Source organism: Mesoplodon bidens, assembly GCF_964165515.1.
Source record: "Mesoplodon bidens genome assembly, chromosome: 9".
NCBI lineage: Eukaryota > Metazoa > Chordata > Mammalia > Artiodactyla > Ziphiidae > Mesoplodon > Mesoplodon bidens.
The window spans coordinates 31,533,238-31,553,555 of NC_138166.1; the positions used below are offsets into that span (position 1 = coordinate 31,533,238).

General features: G+C 33.2%; 1 protein-coding gene across 4 annotated transcripts in view; it reads left to right on the forward strand.

Moving 5' to 3' along the window:
* Positions 1-18,224, forward strand: part of HYCC1 (hyccin PI4KA lipid kinase complex subunit 1) — an 87,608-nt gene extending 69,384 nt beyond the window's left edge. For 2 of the 4 annotated variants that reach the window (XM_081244543.1, XM_081244544.1), the window contains one exon: positions 13,384-18,224. In XM_081244543.1, coding sequence (XP_081100669.1) covers positions 13,384-13,958 — 575 coding nt within the window. In that variant the 3' untranslated portion in view covers positions 13,959-18,224. Of the gene's footprint in view, positions 1-12,290; positions 12,587-13,383 lie in introns of all 4 variants that reach the window. The other 2 variants (XM_081244546.1, XM_081244545.1) reach the window with 2 other exon arrangements.
* The last annotated feature ends 2,094 nt before the right edge of the window (positions 18,225-20,318 follow it).

Below are 20,318 nucleotides of genomic sequence, written 5' to 3' on the forward strand. Positions count from 1 at the left end.
GACACTGGCTTCTTGTGGGGAAGATAGGTATCTTTACTACAGTTCTTAAATATATAGATCATTCTCAAGTTGTAAATGGATTTTTAAATTAAGTTTGTTTATATAAATTATGTTTATTATATTACATTCACATATGAATTATATATATAAATTATAACAATTTTATTTATACATTAATATTTGCAGAAACAATGTTAAAGGGCATGTGGATTCCAGGGTGATCCACAAAAGCCTTATCATCTTATAATGTTTCTGAAGCACAGCACTGTAGAATGTAAGCTTAGTTTATGACTGTGAAAACACATTTAGTGTTTCTTTGTTTGATGGAATGCTAAATGTGTTTCGTGTTCCACCTCTATCCCTACCCTTCCCTTCCCACACCAACCCTCTCAGGAGGAGGGATTTCTTCCCACACCCTGAACTGTATCATACGGTAGGAATATGGAATATGCAACTTTAAGGCAGTGATGATGAGGGTTGGGGAAGGAGAAGGGACAAGAAACATGAACTTTAAGGAATACTCTTTTTTTTTTACTCCTTGTCTTTTTCCTTGTTATTGCTAGTGCTGGGAAAGAAGAAAGCAATTGGCCCTTTTTTTTTTCTTGGATCTCTTCCCTTTTTCTTCTCTTTTTTCTTTTATTTGTGTCTTTTTAAAAAATTGAGATATAATTGACATATAACATTAGTTTCAGGTGTACAACATAATGATTCAATATATGGATATATTGTGAACTGTGATCACAATAAGTCTAGTTAACATGCATTTCCACACATAGTTACCCTTTTTTCCCCCATGATGAAAACTTGTAAGATCTTCTCTCTAAGCAACTTTCAAATACACCATACAGTCTTTTTTTTTTTTTTTTTTTTTTTTTTTGCGATAGGCGGGCCTCTCACTGTTGTGGCCTCTCCCGTTGCGGAGCACGGGCTCTGGACGCGCAGGCTCAGTGGCCATGGCTCACGGGCCCAGCCGCTCCGCGGCACGTGGGATCTTCCTGGACCGGGGCATGAACCCGTATCCACTGCATCGGCAGGTGGACTTTCAACCACTGCGCCACCAGGGAAGCCCACAGTCTTATTATTAACTATAGTCACCATGCTGTACATTACATCCCCAAGACTTATGTTTTTATAACTGGATGTTTGTACCTGTTAATCACTTTCACCCATTTCACCCACTCCCACTTCCCACCTCTGATCTCTGTATCTAGGAGTTTTTTTAGATTCCGTATATAAGGAATCTCATATGGTATTTGTCTTTCTCTGTCTGACTTATTTCTTAGCGTAATGCCCTCAAGGTCCATCCATGTTGTTACAAGTGACAGGAGTTCCTTCTTTTATGGATAAATAATATTCCATTGTATGTATACCACATTTTCCTTGTTCATTCATTTGTCGATGGACATTTAGGTTGCTTCCATATTTATGTCTTTATTTATTGCCTCTCTCCTTTTTTCTCCATTTTCCATCCTCTCTGGGGAGAAGAGGGGCAGGAGTAAATGAGATTGTCCCACAGAAGCAGCCAAGCAGAGCTTTCTTTTTCTCTTTCCATCTCCCTTTTTCATTAAGGAATATAGATAGTTAAGCCATTAGTGTGTTTGTACATCTGAGTCACCAAAAATTGCACATGCAAACAAATACATTAAATTGGAGCAGTTAATCACATGTATTCTTTTTCTTATTTGTAACAGAAAAAAATCTCTTTGTCTTTACAGCCAAAACCCATTCATGGTTTAGTCTTTCAAAAATTAATTTGGAGCAATTTTAATCATTTGCATTCAAAAATGTTTTTCTGAGCTCTTTTAGAATGTATCAGTATTTCAGGATTCTCTGAAGCTTCACAGATCTGCCATTCTTTTCTTAAAGTTAAGAATTTATCTATAGTTTATATTTTAATGGCAAACGTTCTTTTGGAAGGTAAAAAATTACTTTAGCTTTAGCATTTCCACACATTTCAGAACACATATCCCTTGCCATCATCTTATTATTGTTAAATAACAACCCAAATTTCTAGAATCATATTTTGGACGGTTCAATTTTTAAATTATTATTATTAATAGACTTTATTTTTAAGAGCAGTTTTAGGCTCACAACAAAATTGAGTGGAAAGTACAGAGTTGCCATATACCCTCTGACCACTGCCCTCTGTCAGCATGCTTTATCCGCCCTGACTATCAACATCCCAAGCAAGGGAGATGTCGCAAGGCCCTGTAATTTTAATTTTGATCAGACAGTGACTAAATAGGGTGATTTTTAAAGAAAGGTTGGTTTCAGCTGAAGTATTGTTTTGGAGAGACATGTTTGAGAACTAGTGTGTTGGCCTGATTTTCCCCACTTTTCACTTAATTATTTTAATATTGTACTGGTGTGGCTTAACTTAATGTTGTGTTTTCAGACTTTTTAAACTTTGTGTATAAATTTTTGAGAAAGGTTTAATGAATTCATAATTCCATGTCAATACATATGTTTGGAAAGTAAAATTACAATGTAGAGTTGCTGCTTTTGAATTTCAAGGGTCATAGTTTCAGAATTAATAGCTTTATATATATTTATATAGATTTGTTTATATATATTTGTTAATTATTTTAAGCATATTGTGTTTCACTTAGTGTGTATTTTTTAAACCTAGATTTTTGAGCCACCTACAGATTGAGGGCTATTTAGAAGTCATAATTTGAAAGTAAAATGCAATTAGAGAAAGATAATAATTGAATAAAGATTTTAAAAAGCATTAAGTAAGGTAAGAGAAGAATGTGAGTAGATTATGACCGTCACAAGAATCAAAATGAAAATTCCAATAAGAAAAATAAGATAAAACAGTGAGATAATCAATTTTTTAAATTAATAATAAAAATGCAGTTTTATTTTCTTAAATATTTATTACGTTTAAAAAATAAACAGAGCTAAAAGGGAAACAGAAGGTATTTCTTTATAACTATGTTTCTGTTCTATAGTTATTCTTAAATGTTGCTTCTAAAGCTATCTTCATTATCTACCATTTCAGCTATGAGAGTCCTTTTTCTTAAATCCCTGAATGATTCTCTACAAGATTCTATTATACAATCTATACTTATTTATTTCCTTGTACTTTTCCATTCCTTCTCCTCTCCTAGAGCAAATTTAATTGCTATTTTTTTCTTCATCTGTTTCCTCACCACCACCACCATTATGACTCACTCTTCTTCCACTTTTTAAAAAATTATCTATACTTGGAACAATGTAACAACTTTCCTCCTTTCTTTTAAAATGGTTGTTGAAATACCCATTCCATAAAAGTCCCCTAATTAAGTTATGGTTGCAAATAATGAGTGCTTATAATTCTTGCCAACTAGTTATCTGATAAAAGTCTTATCTAGTGAAATCCTACTTCTTTATTACTGCCCACCATTTTTCCACTTGTGTATTTGTGAGATAATGAGACAAGTCAGTGAAAAGCATTTCGGTATGCTTTAAAGCACTATGTAAAGGCTGACTTTTATTAATTTAAAACTATTTACTTTGTTTTATTAACTGCTCAATAATTGTATTCTTGATGAGCTTTTTTTAGCCAGCTTGCTATTCAGATCATCCTGTGATTGATTAACCCTTTCATTGGCTTTCCTCAATTTGAGACAAACATGTTTAGTTTGAGTGTAATATCAAACAAAAAGTATACATATGTGATATAATAGTAACGATCAGTTTAATGATTTTTTTGTAATTTCTAAAGCCCTGAGGTATAGTACTCTATTATCTGACATGTATAACACCATTACAGTCAGGATTTTTTAGAATGTTGCTTTAATACTTGTCTCAATCCCAAATTGACAGATAAATAGAATAGATTGAACTTGTATTCTCATTTATGTACAGTTACAACTGTTTGCAACAGGTAGGTGTAACAATAAAAGCAATATTTGTAATCTAGATTCTTTGAATTTTGCCCTGCTTTTGGTCCTGGCATATGTTAAATGGTTTATTTTTATAATATTGCATTTCATTATTTTGACTTAGGAGATCCAAGAGTACAAAGTTTTAAGCAGTGAAAAAGAATGGAAAATAAGTACTATATATATTTTTAAGTCTTCTAACTTAGTATACCAAATCAGTACCCTGAGAATTTTAGAGTATTTCATTAATTATATGGAATGTTTAAGTGGAAAATGAAACAAAATATAGTTTACATAGAGTGAATCTAAAGAAAGTGGTTTCATGTTGTTACAGCTGTATTGCATTTTCAGCATTAAGTTCCTATTTAAAGGATGCCAAGGTAGTTAAATAAGTTTAAATGATTGTAATAAAATTCAAAGATACCTGCGATTCTGTTTTTTAAAAATGACAAAAAATGTGATTTGTTTCAGTTTTCCCAGTGATTTAGGACCAACTTATTAGATGAGATAAGAAATGGAACAATAAGGCTTCCCTGGTGGCACAGTGGTTGAGAGTCCGCCTGCCGATGCAGGGGACATGGGTTTGTGCCCCGGTCTGGGAGGATCCCGCATGCCGCGGAGTGGCTGGGCCTGTGAGCCATGGCCACTGGGCCTGCTCATCCAGAGCCTGTGCTCCGCAACGGGAGAGGCCACAACAGTGAGAGGCCCATGTACCGCAAAAAAAAAAAAAAAAAAAAAGAAAGAAAGAAATGGAACAATAAAAAGATGCAACTGGAAAATAGTTTATTTAAAACTGATTATTTAAAAAAATGGATATTGATTTAGAAAATGTTAATAAATTTCTGTCATATAATAACATATTGATAAAATAGGACATTAATAACTTTCTAACTGTTGAACAAATTGGAATAATTATAAGAGGTATATTTTAGTTAAATATTTAAAAAAAGATTATTTGTAAATATTTCAAAACATTTAAGCTAGTCTTTCTAGATATTGCAGAAGGTAAGTGCCATAAATCTTGACACAGAACATTTATTTTGTGAATCAGATTTTATGACTTTATAAGTAAAGCATTTGAGGAAAAACAAAATTGCTGATAGTTATAAAAGCATTTTGAAAAATGAAGAAATGGTAATTTTAAACTCAAAAGTAGCATACTTTAAAGAATTGGCTATTGGAATTCTACATGTGCAATTAGAAATTTATAATGCTTATGTTTTTATTTTAAAAGTTGTTATCATTTTGAGAAGCTCCATTATTTTTAGATTCTAAAATGCTGTTTGAGGAACAAATTTTCTTTTTCCAATATAGATGATAAAACATTAGAACCAAAAATAAGCATTTCCTTCTGACCAAACTTAGCATTACATGAATTTTAACTGACATTTTTGATATTGACCTTTTACTCATGGAAGACAAAATAATATATTAGAAAATATTGGGTGACACAAAGAAAAAGGACATATTGACCAGAGAGCTGAAATACAATTGACACATGTGAACATTAGGCTTAAAGAGGAAGACAGTAGTCTTAAGAATTCTGGCCAACTTTAGAAGCAAACAAAAAATCTTAGTTTATTTCTAGATAAAATAAAGTAATTTTCTCTACAGAGAAGCAAGATAGTTAAAATTATTGGTTTTATGAGGCAAAAACAGTTGTTTGTAAATGACTGTGTTCTACATTTTTTTTTTTTTTTTTTTTTTTTTACTAAGGATGCCTTATATAATTCTGGCTGTAGTTAAGGAACTTATTATTTATTGTTATTTATTATTGAGCTTTACCCTTCCCCCAACCTTTTAAGGAGCATTTGTTGTACAATGCACACAGAGGAAGAAATAAGCTTTTATAGATAGTTTTTTAGTAGATGTTGCTTGCCTGTTTTTGGTCTCTCTGGTCATAAGGATCTTTAATCATGGAGGATTCACCTGATCCAGCAGCAGTGTTGGCAGTTCTCAAAGAGATTTTTTTTTATACTTGAGACTTAATAAAGATGGCAGAAGTTATTGCAAGTAATTGAATTTACCTCGATAAGGAGAATTGTGTCATTTACTATATACACAAGTTAAAGACTTGCCTGTTCTTACTTAAGGAATCTGGTAATATTTCCTAACCAGTGTGTCCGTAAATAAATTGTTCTTGTCCAGACTGTGTTTTTTCTTTGTGACCCAGGCCCCTCTTTTCTTACCTGGGAATTCTGCTTCTGGCTTCAGGATTAATATTACTATATCTTAGTAATTCATGTTTTTGCTCAGAGTGCAGCCCCTTAACTGCCAGGACCTTATTCTGTGTTTCTATGGCAGCTTTACTTTACTCTAATCTGCCTTGCAAATTACTGGCCCAGGCTGTGGACTGTTACAGTGCTGTTCTTTCTAACCCAGGACACACTTCGTGCTCAATATTTTGTGTCATATAGATGTGACTTCTATTGATAAAGAATGCTAATAAAGTACCCAAATAATTTATCTGTGTATTTGTCAATGGCTGCCTATTGCAATCAGAACAAAGTCTGAGCTCTGTACTATGGCATAGGTGGCCCTGGTGATGTCTTACCTACCACTGTGACCTCATCTGAAGACCACTCTCACCTTTCCTTCTAACCCTTCGACGTTCTAAGCCATTTCTGCCTTAGGGACTTTGTACTAGGAAGTGGGGATATTTGAGCTGAGATTTGAATTATTAATAAGTGACAGATTGAACTCTCTTCCTCCACATTGTTGTGTAGCCAGTGCTTTTTCATCATTCAGATCTCAGTTCAAATATCTTTTCCTCAAAGAGGTTTTCCCAGACCACCCATCTAAAGTAGACTTTCTCCCCACTACCCTGCTTACTCTTTCCCATTATTCTTTTCTTCATTGCATTTTCCACTATCTAAAATTCTCTTGTTTACTTAGTTCCCATACTACAATATAAGTTCTGTGAGGGCAGTGTCTTTGTCTGTCTGGTTGGCCATTGTATCCCCAGAGTCTAAAACAATGTCTAGCACATAATAGGTGCTCAAGAAATAGTTGAATGCATGAATAAGTGAATAAATGATAAATTTATAATATAGACTGAGCAATTTGCTTATTTTTTCCTTATTTTATTGAAAAACAGTGCAACAACATGATAGTAAACTGGGTAGAGGAATATTCACTTATAATCCCAGTACTTAAAGAGTTACCATTTTACAGTTTTTTTTTCCATACGTATATGTACTTTTCATAGTTATTCTCTAATTAATTTTTTTTTACATTCTGTGCTTTTGTTAACACTGTTAAACATTTTCCCAAGTTTTCCTAGTAAGTCCCATTATTTTAATGGCTACATAATACCACATTGAGTTTATATTCCAGCATTTACTTAACCATTTCCTTAATATGCTAAATAATTTGTTTCTAACTTTTTGCTATTATGGATAACACTGCAATGAATAGCTTAATGAATATAGAAAACATTTGTCTTCCATTGAATAGAATGAATTGTAAACATTAAACTGGGTAATATGAAATTGTTCAGGTATTTTATGACATTTAAAATATATCTTATAAATTGTAAAGGAATATGTATGACTTTCTTCTGGGTTCTACTCTAAAATACTTTTCATAATTAATGTCAAAATTTTATGATACAGATTAATTTTTTTTAATGTTAGCTTATTTTATTGATTTTGCAAATGAATTTGCAAGTGCCTTAGGTCATAACCAGGTTCCTTTCTTTTTTTTTTTTTGATTCACCTTGATTGTCTTTTTTTTTTTTTTTCCAGATTCCTTTAGACTTATGAATCAGTCTGAGTACAGAGTTGTGTAAATTCTGTGAATAATAAACTGTTCCGTTATTTAAATTGTCGCTTTTAGTAAGTAGGGCAGCTGTGAAAAAATAGAAGCTAAAGCTAGGATAAAGAGTTTCATGAGTGACATAATGGAATAGATATTTGGGATTATAAAATTACATATGAGAGAAATCACAACTTTTCATGATCAGTTTTAATGATATTTGCAATTTGTTTCACCTTTTTTTTTTTTTTCTCCTTCAAAGCCAGAAGAAATTTTGTAGGGAGAAATGATTTGAGTGCCTTTGAGAACCAATTTGGAAATGTCTATTAAAAGTATTCTTTAACTCTCCTCATATCTATACATGGAGAGAATATTACCTATTTATAGAGGTTATACAAATAAAATATTGTCTGAGAAGTTTCTCTTTGGATCTTCTTTGAACTTTTCAAATTATTTGAAGTCAAATGTAAATACTGTTTTTTTATAGGTATAGAACAATCATGACACATTTTGCATAAAATTTTAAGTTCTGGGCTTTTAAGCAGATTCTATTTTCTTATTCATTTATATTCCCTTAAAATGGGCTTTTTAAAGAAAGAATAACTTTCTCTTCTTATCATCTGGATAACATAATAAAAGAACTATAGATTTAAAAATAAAAAGTCTTTCTGATGTTAATAAGCATTTTACTAAACCTACATTTAGAGGCAGCTACTACACTTTTCTAAAACAAAAAGCCTTTGCTTTTCTTTGCCATCTAAAAATTTTTTTTTATTTTGGCCACGCAACCTGTCACGTGGGATCTTAATTTCCCGACCAGGGGTTGAACCTGCACCCCCTGCACTGGAAGTGCAGAGTTTTAACCACTCGACCACCAGGGAAGTCCCTAAAATTTCTTTTATGCTATACATTATTTTTTCATTTTATCAAGTCAAGTAACACATTCCCAGCTTACCTTTCTCATTCCTTCTTTATGGTCTTTCAACTTTATTTATTTTAATAATTTCACCTCATAACTGGAGATTCATTCAACTTATCAAACAAATGTTTATTAGGCACGTACTTAATGCAATCTACTTTCCTAGGAACTAGGTATACAGCAGTAACCAGATAAAAATCCCTGACCTCATGGAACTCACATCTAGTAGACAAGATAAATACTTGTAGGTTAGAAAGTAATGAAGTGCTAAGAAGAAAAAGATACAAAGTAGGGAAGAGGGCATATGAAATATGGGGAATATTGAAACTTGATGGGATGATCAGGGAGGACTTCACTGAGAAGGTTTTGAGAAAAGACCTGAAGGAAGTAAGGAGATGAGCCACGTAGCTATGTGGGGAAGAGCATTCCAGGCCTAGAGAATAGTAAGACCAATAAGAAGTTGTGTGTGGGGGGATTGGGTCACAGAATTATATAGGGGAAGAAGTTGGAGAAATAATAGAGAGCAAGATAACATAACAGATGTTTGTTATGTAATTATCTTTCTTTATCCTGTAATTTTCCTGAGAATTATATTTCTTTTCTTTCTAGCTCTGTGCAAAATTACATGTTTTTCTTTCTATGAATTTACTTTAATAAGCAGTTTAAAAGTTTTGTGGTTTTTACCATTTTTGAGTGATAACATACATAAATGAATTAAAGATTTTTGCTTGTGGAAAAACATAACTTGTTTTTCCACATGCCAGTTAATTTCATGATTAAAAAAAATTAATGTTATTTTTTCTTGGGCTGCAGATCTTTACCATTATCCCAGTGAATGTGATTAGCAATCCAATTGCCTATTGCTCTTTTATATAATATTCTTGTTATTTTCTAGTTTTTCCTGCAAAATTCTAAATTTTCACATTGCAGCACCATTTTAATTTTCATTGACATCTTTTAAAAAATAAACCTAATTAAAAAAATAAATTAACCTTGAGAGTTATGACTTATTTAGGTTTTCTTAGAGATTTATTTGCTCTTGCTCTGTGTTCAGCCAAGTAATTTATTTGCTTTCTATGAAATGACCAGGAATCTAAGCAAGTAAGTTAAATGTAATTGAAAAATCTCTATCAGAGAATATTTAACTCAAATTGACTTTAATGAATTGAAGAGTTAGAATTTATAGTATGTTTTACTGTTTAGATCCCCCATACAATAGTTGTTTTAGCTCTTTCTGAACTTCAGTTTCCTTGTCAATGGGAGTCAAATTGCCTGCTTCAGAGGTGCACTAACACATTATTCTGAGAATATAATTGAATAATATATGTGAACACTCTCAAGAAAATTATTTAGTGCCAACCAATGTGTAGATTGTTTTCTATTCTGTTAGGCTACTTATGCTTATCTTTTAAATTTTTGTTAAATTTTAGTAATCATTGGCTTTGTTATGTCTGGATAATTTCAACAGTTTATAACTATTTTGGACTAATGATCCCGTTAATAGATCTTTTGTGAAACTTCTTCTACAGTGTAAATGGACAATTGTTGGTTGTCACCAACAGTGCCATGCTGATTTTACTCTCAGTTGCAGTGGCCTCTGGCATTTACCTCAGTTAGACTTTACTTGCCCTCACTTTGTTTTTGTTTTTTTTAAATTAATTTTTATTGGAGTATAGTTGCTTTACAATGTTGTGTCACTTGCCCTCACATTGAAGACAACTATTAGCAATGGGGAATGGGCTTGTTTGGAACTTCTTAGTCTCATTAAACCTCTGTTAGGGAAGCAGAAGCAGCAATGTGATACTGCCTCACCAACATGCTTTGGTCTGTCTAGGAAATAAAAATTTCATTTAGAGTGTATTCAGTCAAAAGACATGGATGGACCTAGAGTCTGTCGTACAGAGTGAAGTAAGTCAGAGAAAAACAAATATTGTATATTAATGCATATATGTGGAATCTAGAAAAATGGTACAGATGAACCTATTTGCAGGGCAGGAATAGAGACACAGATGTAGAGAATGGACGTGTGGACATGCGGTGGGGGAGGAGGTGTGGGATGAACTGGGGGATTGGGATTGACATATACACACTGCCATGTGTAAAACAGATAGCTAGTGGGAACCTGCTGTATAGTGCAGGGAGCTCCGCTCAGTGCTCTCTTTTGACCTAGGTGGGTGGGATGGGGGGGGGTGGTGGGAAGGAGGTCCAAGAGGGAGGGGATATATGTATACATAGAGTTGATTCACTTTGTTGTACAGCAGAAACTAACACAACATTGTAAAGCAACTATACCCCAATTAAAAAAAAAAAGGTTTATGAAGCGCTAGGTAATTGGGAAATTAATATACCAGCGCATTGACCTACCAGCACAGGGCAATATGAAGCTTGGAGGACCTTTGGAGGTGCGTATTGCTGCTGGGTATGGAGTACCCAGAGCATCCATAATAACTTTCATTTTAAGTTTTCAAAATTTGAAAGAATCAGAATAGAGCAGTGGTTCCTAAACTTTGCTGCACATTGGTCATGTGGGAACTTTTAAAAATCCCAGTGCCCAGGTCATACCTCATACTGTTTAAATCAGAATGTCTAGGGTGAGAGCCAGGCATTCATAGTACTTAAAGATGCACAGCAAAGTAGGCACCCACAGGAATATATGGTTCTGGCCGCCAGTGTTTTGCCTGTTACTGTTTCACATGTTGTAGCACCATTCAGGAGACCTTGAAATGAAAAATATTTGAAAATAGTGGGTAATGTCCCTCACACAGATTTGTGTTCTACATTTTAAAAGAGTATATACTGTTTTACATAGTCTTATGGTGTTTTGAACTTTAACTTTCATTACTGGTCCATGGTAGACATATTCATGTTATTTTTTCCCCATCTGTTACGGATATTTCCTTGACAACTTTAAATAAACCATGGCTTTGTGATTTGAGACACAATAAAATGTCTACAAGTATTAACTCGTTAGGAGTTTCATTCCTTTGTTTTGATTCCAAATGACCATTTTCAGAATAAAGGACCAATAGCCAATTTGTTTTTCCAAATCCATTTTTATTTTTCTCCAGTTTAGTAATGAACGGTTACAAATTAGCCTAAATTTATGGAATTAGTATGAGTCTGAAGGAATAGACTGTTTAATTATGTCACAGCCACATTAATATTTACTAATATACAAGATGATTGGTGTGTGAAACAAAAACTATACCTGTAGCATTACTAACCGTGATATAAGTGCATAAGCATTTTTCCAATATCATGGTTTATTAAGGCAGTCTCAGTGTAATCTAATAAAAAAACTGTGCAAGGGGAATTCCTAAGTGGCTTGGTTCCTCATGTTAAGAAGAGCTAGAGTTTTGGCTGTAAATCCTTGAAAATTTGCCTAAAGCTTGACATAAGTTCAAGTGGTCACAATATTATCTTAAAAATAATAGAAATTCTATTTTAAACTATAAAAAAATTTCTGTTTCATAGTCCACATCAAATATGTGTGTGAAAAAATACAGAACATTAATTGATGCTCTGAGTTTTGTCATTGTCATTTGAAATTAAAGAACATGACCCCATTGTCTCCAGTGCTGTCAGAGTATGGTAAATTATGGGAATTTCTACAGTGCAAATATTTGGCTTAACACCTAACATTCACTCGTCCAATTTTTGTTTTGGATCTTTTTGCTTTTCTTGTTTTGCATTTTTATTTTGTTTTGTTTTCAGCCATCATTTTGTCTTATCATCTTCAATTCTAGAGCAACCTGACAACAATAATGATACTACTGAATTGGGCATCCTTGTCATTCCTGAGATTAGTGTCACAAATGTGGCCGGAGAGAGGACCGGGAATGGGGAAAAAGGCAGAACACTAGGAGAGATTGATGCTCAGCATATACAGGGTGTACAGGAAACAACCACAGATCCTAGAACTGAGAGCAAAGGCTTGCCAGAGATCAGGAGGCAAAAATCTGTAAGAAAAATGATGGAGGATGGAATAAACTCACCTGGCAGAGTGCAGTTTTAGCAGAGCACTTTATAACTGCACTCCAAGGTATCTCATGGCAAAGGGTCACTGCTGCATGTTTTAAGCAAGAGTTGCACAGTCACAAAAATTTTGCATGCCACCTAATCAAAATGCATGAATTTTGTACCACAGTTTCTCAATGACTCTTAATGCTCTTTGGAATAGTCATAGCTCTGCTCTCTGAGTAAACAGTTATGAAAATGAGGCAGAAAATTGCTTCCAAAATAATTTTCTGCTTATGTTTTGAGATTTAAAATTACTTTTTTATCTTTGTATTTTTGCCATCTTTGATATGAAGGAGAATGTATAAAGAATTTTAACAAGTTTGAGCTTGTGATACTTATGGTCTGTATATTTTTCTCTTAGTAAAATAATCTAGAATGTGTAGTGCAACCTTTAAAAAAATCTTTGAAACATTTTAATACCATTTTTTAAAAAGTTCCTTTGTATGATCATTGATTTTACACTGCTTTGCTACTGGGGGAGAGTTTACCTCTAGTTTTACTGTGTGGTATTTTTCCTAATTGTTTCTGATCTTTTGCATGAATAGTAAGAGAACTTTTTCTAAAAACACAGTGGGGTGTGGTTTATGGCATGTTTTTCGTTTAATACACTCTAAATTACTCTTATTTAATTATAATGAACTATTGTTGACATTTTATAGAATGTTTTGATTATCCTTTGATTTTGGTCTATAATCTTTTGCTTTACATATTATGCTAAAATTTAATGTATTTAAAGTATACTTGATTTGGTATGAATCATGAAAAAACAATTACTTAAAATGCTTAATGTTAATTAATCTTTGTTATTTCTTTGTTTAGGAAATACAGAATTAACAGGTCAAGAAGAACTGATGGAGATATCTGAAGTTGACGAGGGATTTTATTCCAGGGCTGCGTCTAGTACCAGCCAGTCGGGTTTATCAAACAGTAGTCAAAATTGTAGTAACAAGGCAAGTGTAGGAAAGACTCAGAGACGGTCAGGAGGAAACAAAACTGGAGGAAAAGAAAAAGAAACTGCAGGGGAGTCTTGCAAAGATCACTTTGCTCGAAAACAAACTCAGAGAGCCCAAAGTGAGAATCTCGAGCTTCTCTCCTTGAAGAGACTTACATTAACAACCAGCCAATCTCTGCCTAAACCTAGTAGTCATGGTTTGGCTAAGACCGCTGCGACCGTATTCAGTAAATCCTTTGAACAAGTTAGTGGTGTCACAGTCCCATATAACCCATCATCTGCTGTTGGCTGTGGGACTGGGACAGATACCAATAGGTTTTCTGCTTGTAGTCTGCAAGAAGAAACGCTTATTTACGTTTCTGAAAGGACTGAACTTCCAGTGAAGCATCAAACAGGTCAGCAGAGACCTCCTAGTATTAGCATTACTTTGTCCACAGATTAATCTATAAGAGTTTTCTCACGTAACCAGTGAATCAGAAAATATGACTTTGCTTCTTCATGAAAGTTCCCAGGGTCGTCTTTTCATCCCTGTTCCTGACAGGAGCCCTGATGTCTTAAATTCTGAAGGCTACCTTGACTTTATGAAGGGAATAATGTCTAGGTTACAGTAAGTTGAAATATGGTTTTGTTATTTCTTGGTTGTGTGTTTTCCCCTTGGCTTGAGTCTTTTTTTTTTCTTACTTTCTTATTTGTTTCTGTTGCCCTAAGATTGTCAGTGTGACAATACATTTTGGCAGGTTGTCTGATTAGTTTGGTTACAGCTCATGAGAGGTTATGAGTCTTTTTCTTTAATAACTCCTGTTTTGGTAGCTGTATGTTTGACCTTCAGTATAAAAGGGAATCTCCTTGCATGAGAACAGTTTTTTCAAGGATGAGGCTGCGGTACAACTCCAGGAATTCTACAGCTGGCTGTTTAGCGAGCCAGTCTGAAAAACAGGCATGTGAAAAAACAAAAATGATATGTATGAAAAGTGCCTGCTAAAAATGTTTGTAACCAGATCATCTTTAAGATTAGTAAAACAGTTTATATAAAGCACTGGAAAATGCCTGGTAACTCCGTAACCTAAAATATTATATGATTCCAGGGGATGGGAAGAGGGGTTTCCATTGTTATCTTTGGAACATTTTTATAACAGAAATCAGATTGCTAGTAGATGTGCTGTTTTGAAGTGTTTGATCTGGATTTAGCAGGTGAAGATCCCTTTCAGTTCCTAAGATGTAATAGGCCATAAAACTGACTTACCCTGCTGCTGGACTTCGGAAATCCTACTTAGTTTGGATTCCCACAATTCAGAGCACACATCATTGAAGACTTTCTGGAAATCATTGAATTTTGCAACCCATCTCTCAAGATACCAGTGTTTACCATATTGAATTGTTTGTCTACAAATGAAAGAAATTAGGTAAATTTTTCATCTATAAAATATCGTTGAAAGAAAGTAAAAATAGTGAAATATGGACAAAGGACATTTATATATTAACTAATTTAGGGTTATATATGTTTGTGTTCTTAAATTTAAAATTTTAAGTGTGAAAAATATTAAATGTGTTTCCTGTTTTGTGAACAGGCCTATTTGAAATGTTCTTGTTATGATAGAAAGAATAATCAATGTAGTTGCTCCCAACCAAAAAATAAAAATAAAAAGGCAATATGGCAGAAGCTAAACAAACTTGTATGTAGCTATAGAGAGTCAGGTGACGTCCAGATGGATGTGAAAATTTGATGTTTGCTAGTGGTGGTCATTTCAGCTATGGTTGAGGTTCCTTATAAATCAAGTATACTTAAGTAATAATCTAGGGTAAGAGAGAGAAAGCAGGGTTGAGGATGAGAGAATAAGTTGACTGGGGAGGAAGATGTAGGGAGCTGTCCCCTTGTTAGTGGTTAGTACACAGTAGTTTCCTTATTCACAGTCTTTAGCTGTGGTCACACAGAGAAAATGCTAGTTTTCCTCTTGTACCTGCTTATGCAGAGCTCAAATATGTGAAAAATTTGTTATGTATTGAAGACTGCTAAAGCATTTTCACTATGAATGCAGTTTTGACCATAACTGCTTTGGCTATCGTTTTAAATCCAATTCTTCAAAAAGCATGAACTAGTTTTTATTCAGTAACCCTGAATAAAATATGGTTTTTAATGTAAGTGAATTTGATTTTTTTAGTGCCAGTGATAGAAATGGAATAAGATCTATTGGCATACATTGTAGGGAAAAAAAAAAAAAAGCAAAGCAACCAGACAGTGAAAGTTGATAAAGTATTAACTTAATAGAAATCCTGTCTACAATTTAAATCCTGTGTACAATTACTGTGAATTTCCTATTGTCTTTTTGTAATTCTTTAACAAAGAATTTCCCCTAGGCATAGCTACTAACAATATTAATAATAGTCTTAAGAACGAATTTAAAAGATTGGCATTGGAGGCAAGTTAAGGTGCTTAGGAAACATTATAGAATAAGTTTGAGGAAACATTAGCTGGCACAAATAAGAGATCAGATTTTAATGTTCAGCTGTTGTAATGGAACCTCATTTTGTTACTATTCTAGATCATTGCTGTTATAAATCATTGTGGTCTGAGGACCAGTAAGGAACATTGGCATTATCTGCCATCTTGTTAAAAATGCAGAATTTCAGAGCCACCTTAGATCTACTGAATCATAATCTGCCTTTTAATAAGATCTCAGGTGATTATTATGTACATTAAAGTTTGAGAAGACAGTATCAAAGTGCAAACAAATCACTTATCTAATATTTAGAATTCTCAGTGGTCTCACAGCCCTAGATCAAATATGTTGGATACTAGATCATTATAATCTTCATTGTTTTTAAAGCTAATCAATTTTTTAAGTGTCAACTGACTTAAGTCCCCTAATTCTAAATTTTTAATGAATCTCATTTATTTTTACAATAAAAATGTTAACATTTTATCTTCTTCTATTATTTGAAAATGGAATCAGAGCTGTAGATGCCTACAATTTTAAGTATGAAAGGGGTACCACCCTTTTACACAATGCACAACAAATCTGCATGTGTTTTTTCTTTTAAAAACCCTGAAGGCTTACTCAAAGGAGTGGTTCTGAATTTTTGCTTCAAGTAGTTTGTCCCAGTTGATTTTCTGGAATGTGGAGTTATGTTAACCGTAAAATTCTTTCGTAGTACCTTTGATACTATTTCAAATAAAGATTATACATTTGAAAATTTTTATAGCAGTTATTAATACTGGGTAATGCTAACTGTGGTAACAATGGTAATTATCCCTACTCTTCTTGTCCCATTCACTTTTCCAAATTTGAAAGTTGGAGTGGCTTTTGTAGGTCATTTTCTTAAGAAGATGCTGATGTGACCATTTGCTCACAGACCTTCTGTATATCCAGAGTAATACATTTTACCACAAGAAGGATTCTGCACAAAACTGGGGCCTTGCACCCCATAGCTCAGAGGATCTGTGCAGACATTGTAGTCCCATTCCACATTTTAAACCTCTAAAAGATTCTTGAAATTACCCAACCTCTCACTCTTCAGATACGCGACTACCTGGGATATTCTAGCGAAGCTGGGTGCCAGCTTTTCCATTTTAGAATCCAAGTGCAGAGAGAAACAAAGACTTCAGGGGAGTGTCCCAGGGCAGGTGAGCACCCTGGAATTCCTTATTATACCACCATGGAACTTTTAAAGGCAGCTCTGTAGATTTGAAGAGTAGAAATTCTCAGTCCTTAAATGATTTCAGTGTGTTTTGAAAAAGCAATATTTCATTGCTCTTTTCAATTATGAAGTAACTGCTTAGCAAACATTATTCAATAATAATTATAAAAGTTATTAACTTTTAAAGATAATAAGTTAAAATAAAGGGAAATAAAAATTTTAAACCAAAATGGATGAAAAATGATCCCATTTTTAAGAGATTTTGTCTATTTTGGAAGAATAAAATTAAAGTGTTGAAACCTTTAAATTTAAATTGTAAAGAAAAATACACCCTGAGACCTAATTTTCAGCATATATTTAAAGTAAGGCTAACGTTTAAGTCTATAGGCACAATAAGTCTACACTTTGTTAAAGGGAAGCACATCAAGGAAATATATATGTTAAATAACGTAACTGAAAAAATATTTTTTAAAAAGCCATTTAAAAAAAGAATAATTTGATGGGTACTTTAATTAATCATTGTAGATAGAAGTTAATGTATAATAGTGTCTTACCAATCTTTGGATAAAAAATAAACTCTCTAGTCCTTTAATTAGCATGAATTTATACTTTTAGATTAATTGCTTAGTAAAATTATACTCAATACTTTGAGTTATTCACATTTATATTTAATATTGTTAAATTCTTCATCAGAGAACAGAAATATGTTGTCTTCTGTATTTTGTAACTTGTGCATACCTAAAGAGATTAGCAGTGAACGTTTTAGAAGATGCTTTTGTGTTTTTTAATAGTAGAGTTCTAGAGTACTTATGTCTTGATATGAAGTTTCTACTAGTAAACTGAAGGTCCTATTTCACATACTGTTATTTTCTCTTATGTGGAGTTTATTGTGTACCTCTTATCTTTATTTCTAATCACATAGTGATACTAATCTTTTCATAGTAAATTGACTTGTTTCTAATCGTGTTTCTAGAGTTTACACTCCTAAAGAATAAATTATGACTTTGGATATTTTTATGTGCTCTCTACCTTTTTAAGGCTATGGAAATAAACTGGAGTTTAGTTTTTTGAAGTTTTGTATATTTGTGTAAATGTTCTCCATATGCAATACTTTATACAGCAGTGTTGCCTCTTGTTTTAATGAAATAAAAACTGAAAAAATATTTTTTCCAGATCACTTTACTAATTAAAAAATCGTCATAAAATTTTGCAAAAGTCATGATGTGGAGGAAGAAATTAAAGGAGGAAGACTTAGGTGAGTTGAGCCATTGAGAGCTTTTGGGAGTAAGCCATAGGACAGTGACATCTCATTCCTGGCTTTACATTTTACATGGCTATGGATGAGAAGTGTGACAAGTTCATTAGTATCCATCCAAAAGAAGATGAGCTCCATGGGTCATGCACCAGTGACTGATTATTTGTCATACCAGAAGTACAGGCAAATTTAGATAGCAGTGCTTTGCCCTTTTATCTTTCATATGGGTCTTTATCTCTTGAGTGCAGAGACTATATGCCCCTAGTTCCTAGCATAGGACTTTGTACATGGTAGGTATTGAGACATTCAATGAATGTGTGAGTTAGGTTGACGTTAGTTTTGGGAAAGAATCAAGGATAAAGTCTCCAACGTATTGTATTATGGTAAAATTTTAAAATTTCATTTACTGACTCTAGGAAATCTCCATGACATTACTTGAATAGGATTACTGTGTGTGCTTAGAAACAAAACCCTCTTAGAAGCTTGAAAAAAAATCCTGTTGTATAGTTGATTATATATTTGGATAATTCCATTTCATCTAAGGAAGTAAGTAATTTAGGAAATATTTTCTGACTACTATTAGAGGAGCAATCATAGAAAACAAGAGAAGCGATTTTGTAGGCAGTATGTTAGCCCTATGGAATACAAACTCTTCTAGTGACTTTAGCAATCCCAATAAATAGTTGATTCACTTCATAGAATCTGTAATACCAGCATATAATTATTTTATACTTATTAAGAAAGGCTTTTACAAATAATTCTAGTCACTTGGTAATTTCCCTCACATTGTTATTGTGGTGGTAGATACCTAATATTTGTATTTAAAATTATGATCTCATTTAATCTTCAAAACAGTCCTATAAAATGATTAGAATTCACATTTTACAAAAGAGGAAACTGAAGCTCTCAAAAGGGCAGGTGACTTGCCCAAGGTCACTTAGCTGCTGGGTGGAAAGCTAGAGCTTAAACATAGGTCCTGTGACTCTCACTTTTCTATCACTTGGTAAAAGAACATACTAAGTGAATACTACATAACAGACATGTGTTTGATATTCACTCCTTCCATCTGTCTCATAGGTGACAGTTAAGTTTTAAGGTCAAAATAAAAGTTTTCCAAAAATAAATTATGATATGTTTTGTAGAGCTTTAGGTAATTGTGTTTCAGTGGTAAACTGAATGCTAGTTATTCTGATATTAAAAGCATAGTAAAATTTAAATTAAGATTTTGTTTATTTTTTTACCTGTCAGATAGATAAGGATTAAAAAGATTGATACTAGTATTAGTATAGGTGTGGGGAAATCATTAGTTTAAGAGGCCTTTGGCAGGACTTAAATGGGTACAACTAAATTGATGAGCAGTTCAGCAGGATCTGTCAAACTTTAAAGTGCATGTACCTTCTGACCTAGCAATCCTGCTCTTCCATGTTTATTCCACTCTCTATATTTTACAGAAATTTTAGCATAAGGTATAAAGGTATTCATTGCAGCATTGCTTGTAATAGCAAAAAAAAAAAAAAAGCAACAATCTAAATGACTGTTAATAGAGGACTGGATAAATTATGGTGCCCACATATAGTGGAATATGATGTAGCTGTGGAAAACAATGCAGATGTGTATGTGGTGATTCAGAGAGATTATTTAATAGAATGTTCCCTGAAAAAAACATGTCATAGAGCAATCCCATTTTTATAAGACTTGGGTAGAACATTTAGTATGGGTGTATGTGTGTTTATATATGTTTATATATTCATATATGTACATATGTTCAGCACTTGTATGTTTGCTGGTATGCGGGGAGGAAAGCATTATTTCTCTAAGTATGATCTAAAAACAGCCTGCATTAGGGAAAAAATGGTGCTTTTTAAAATAGAGATTTCTAGGCCTTGTGCTGATCCCTCCAAATCAGAATCA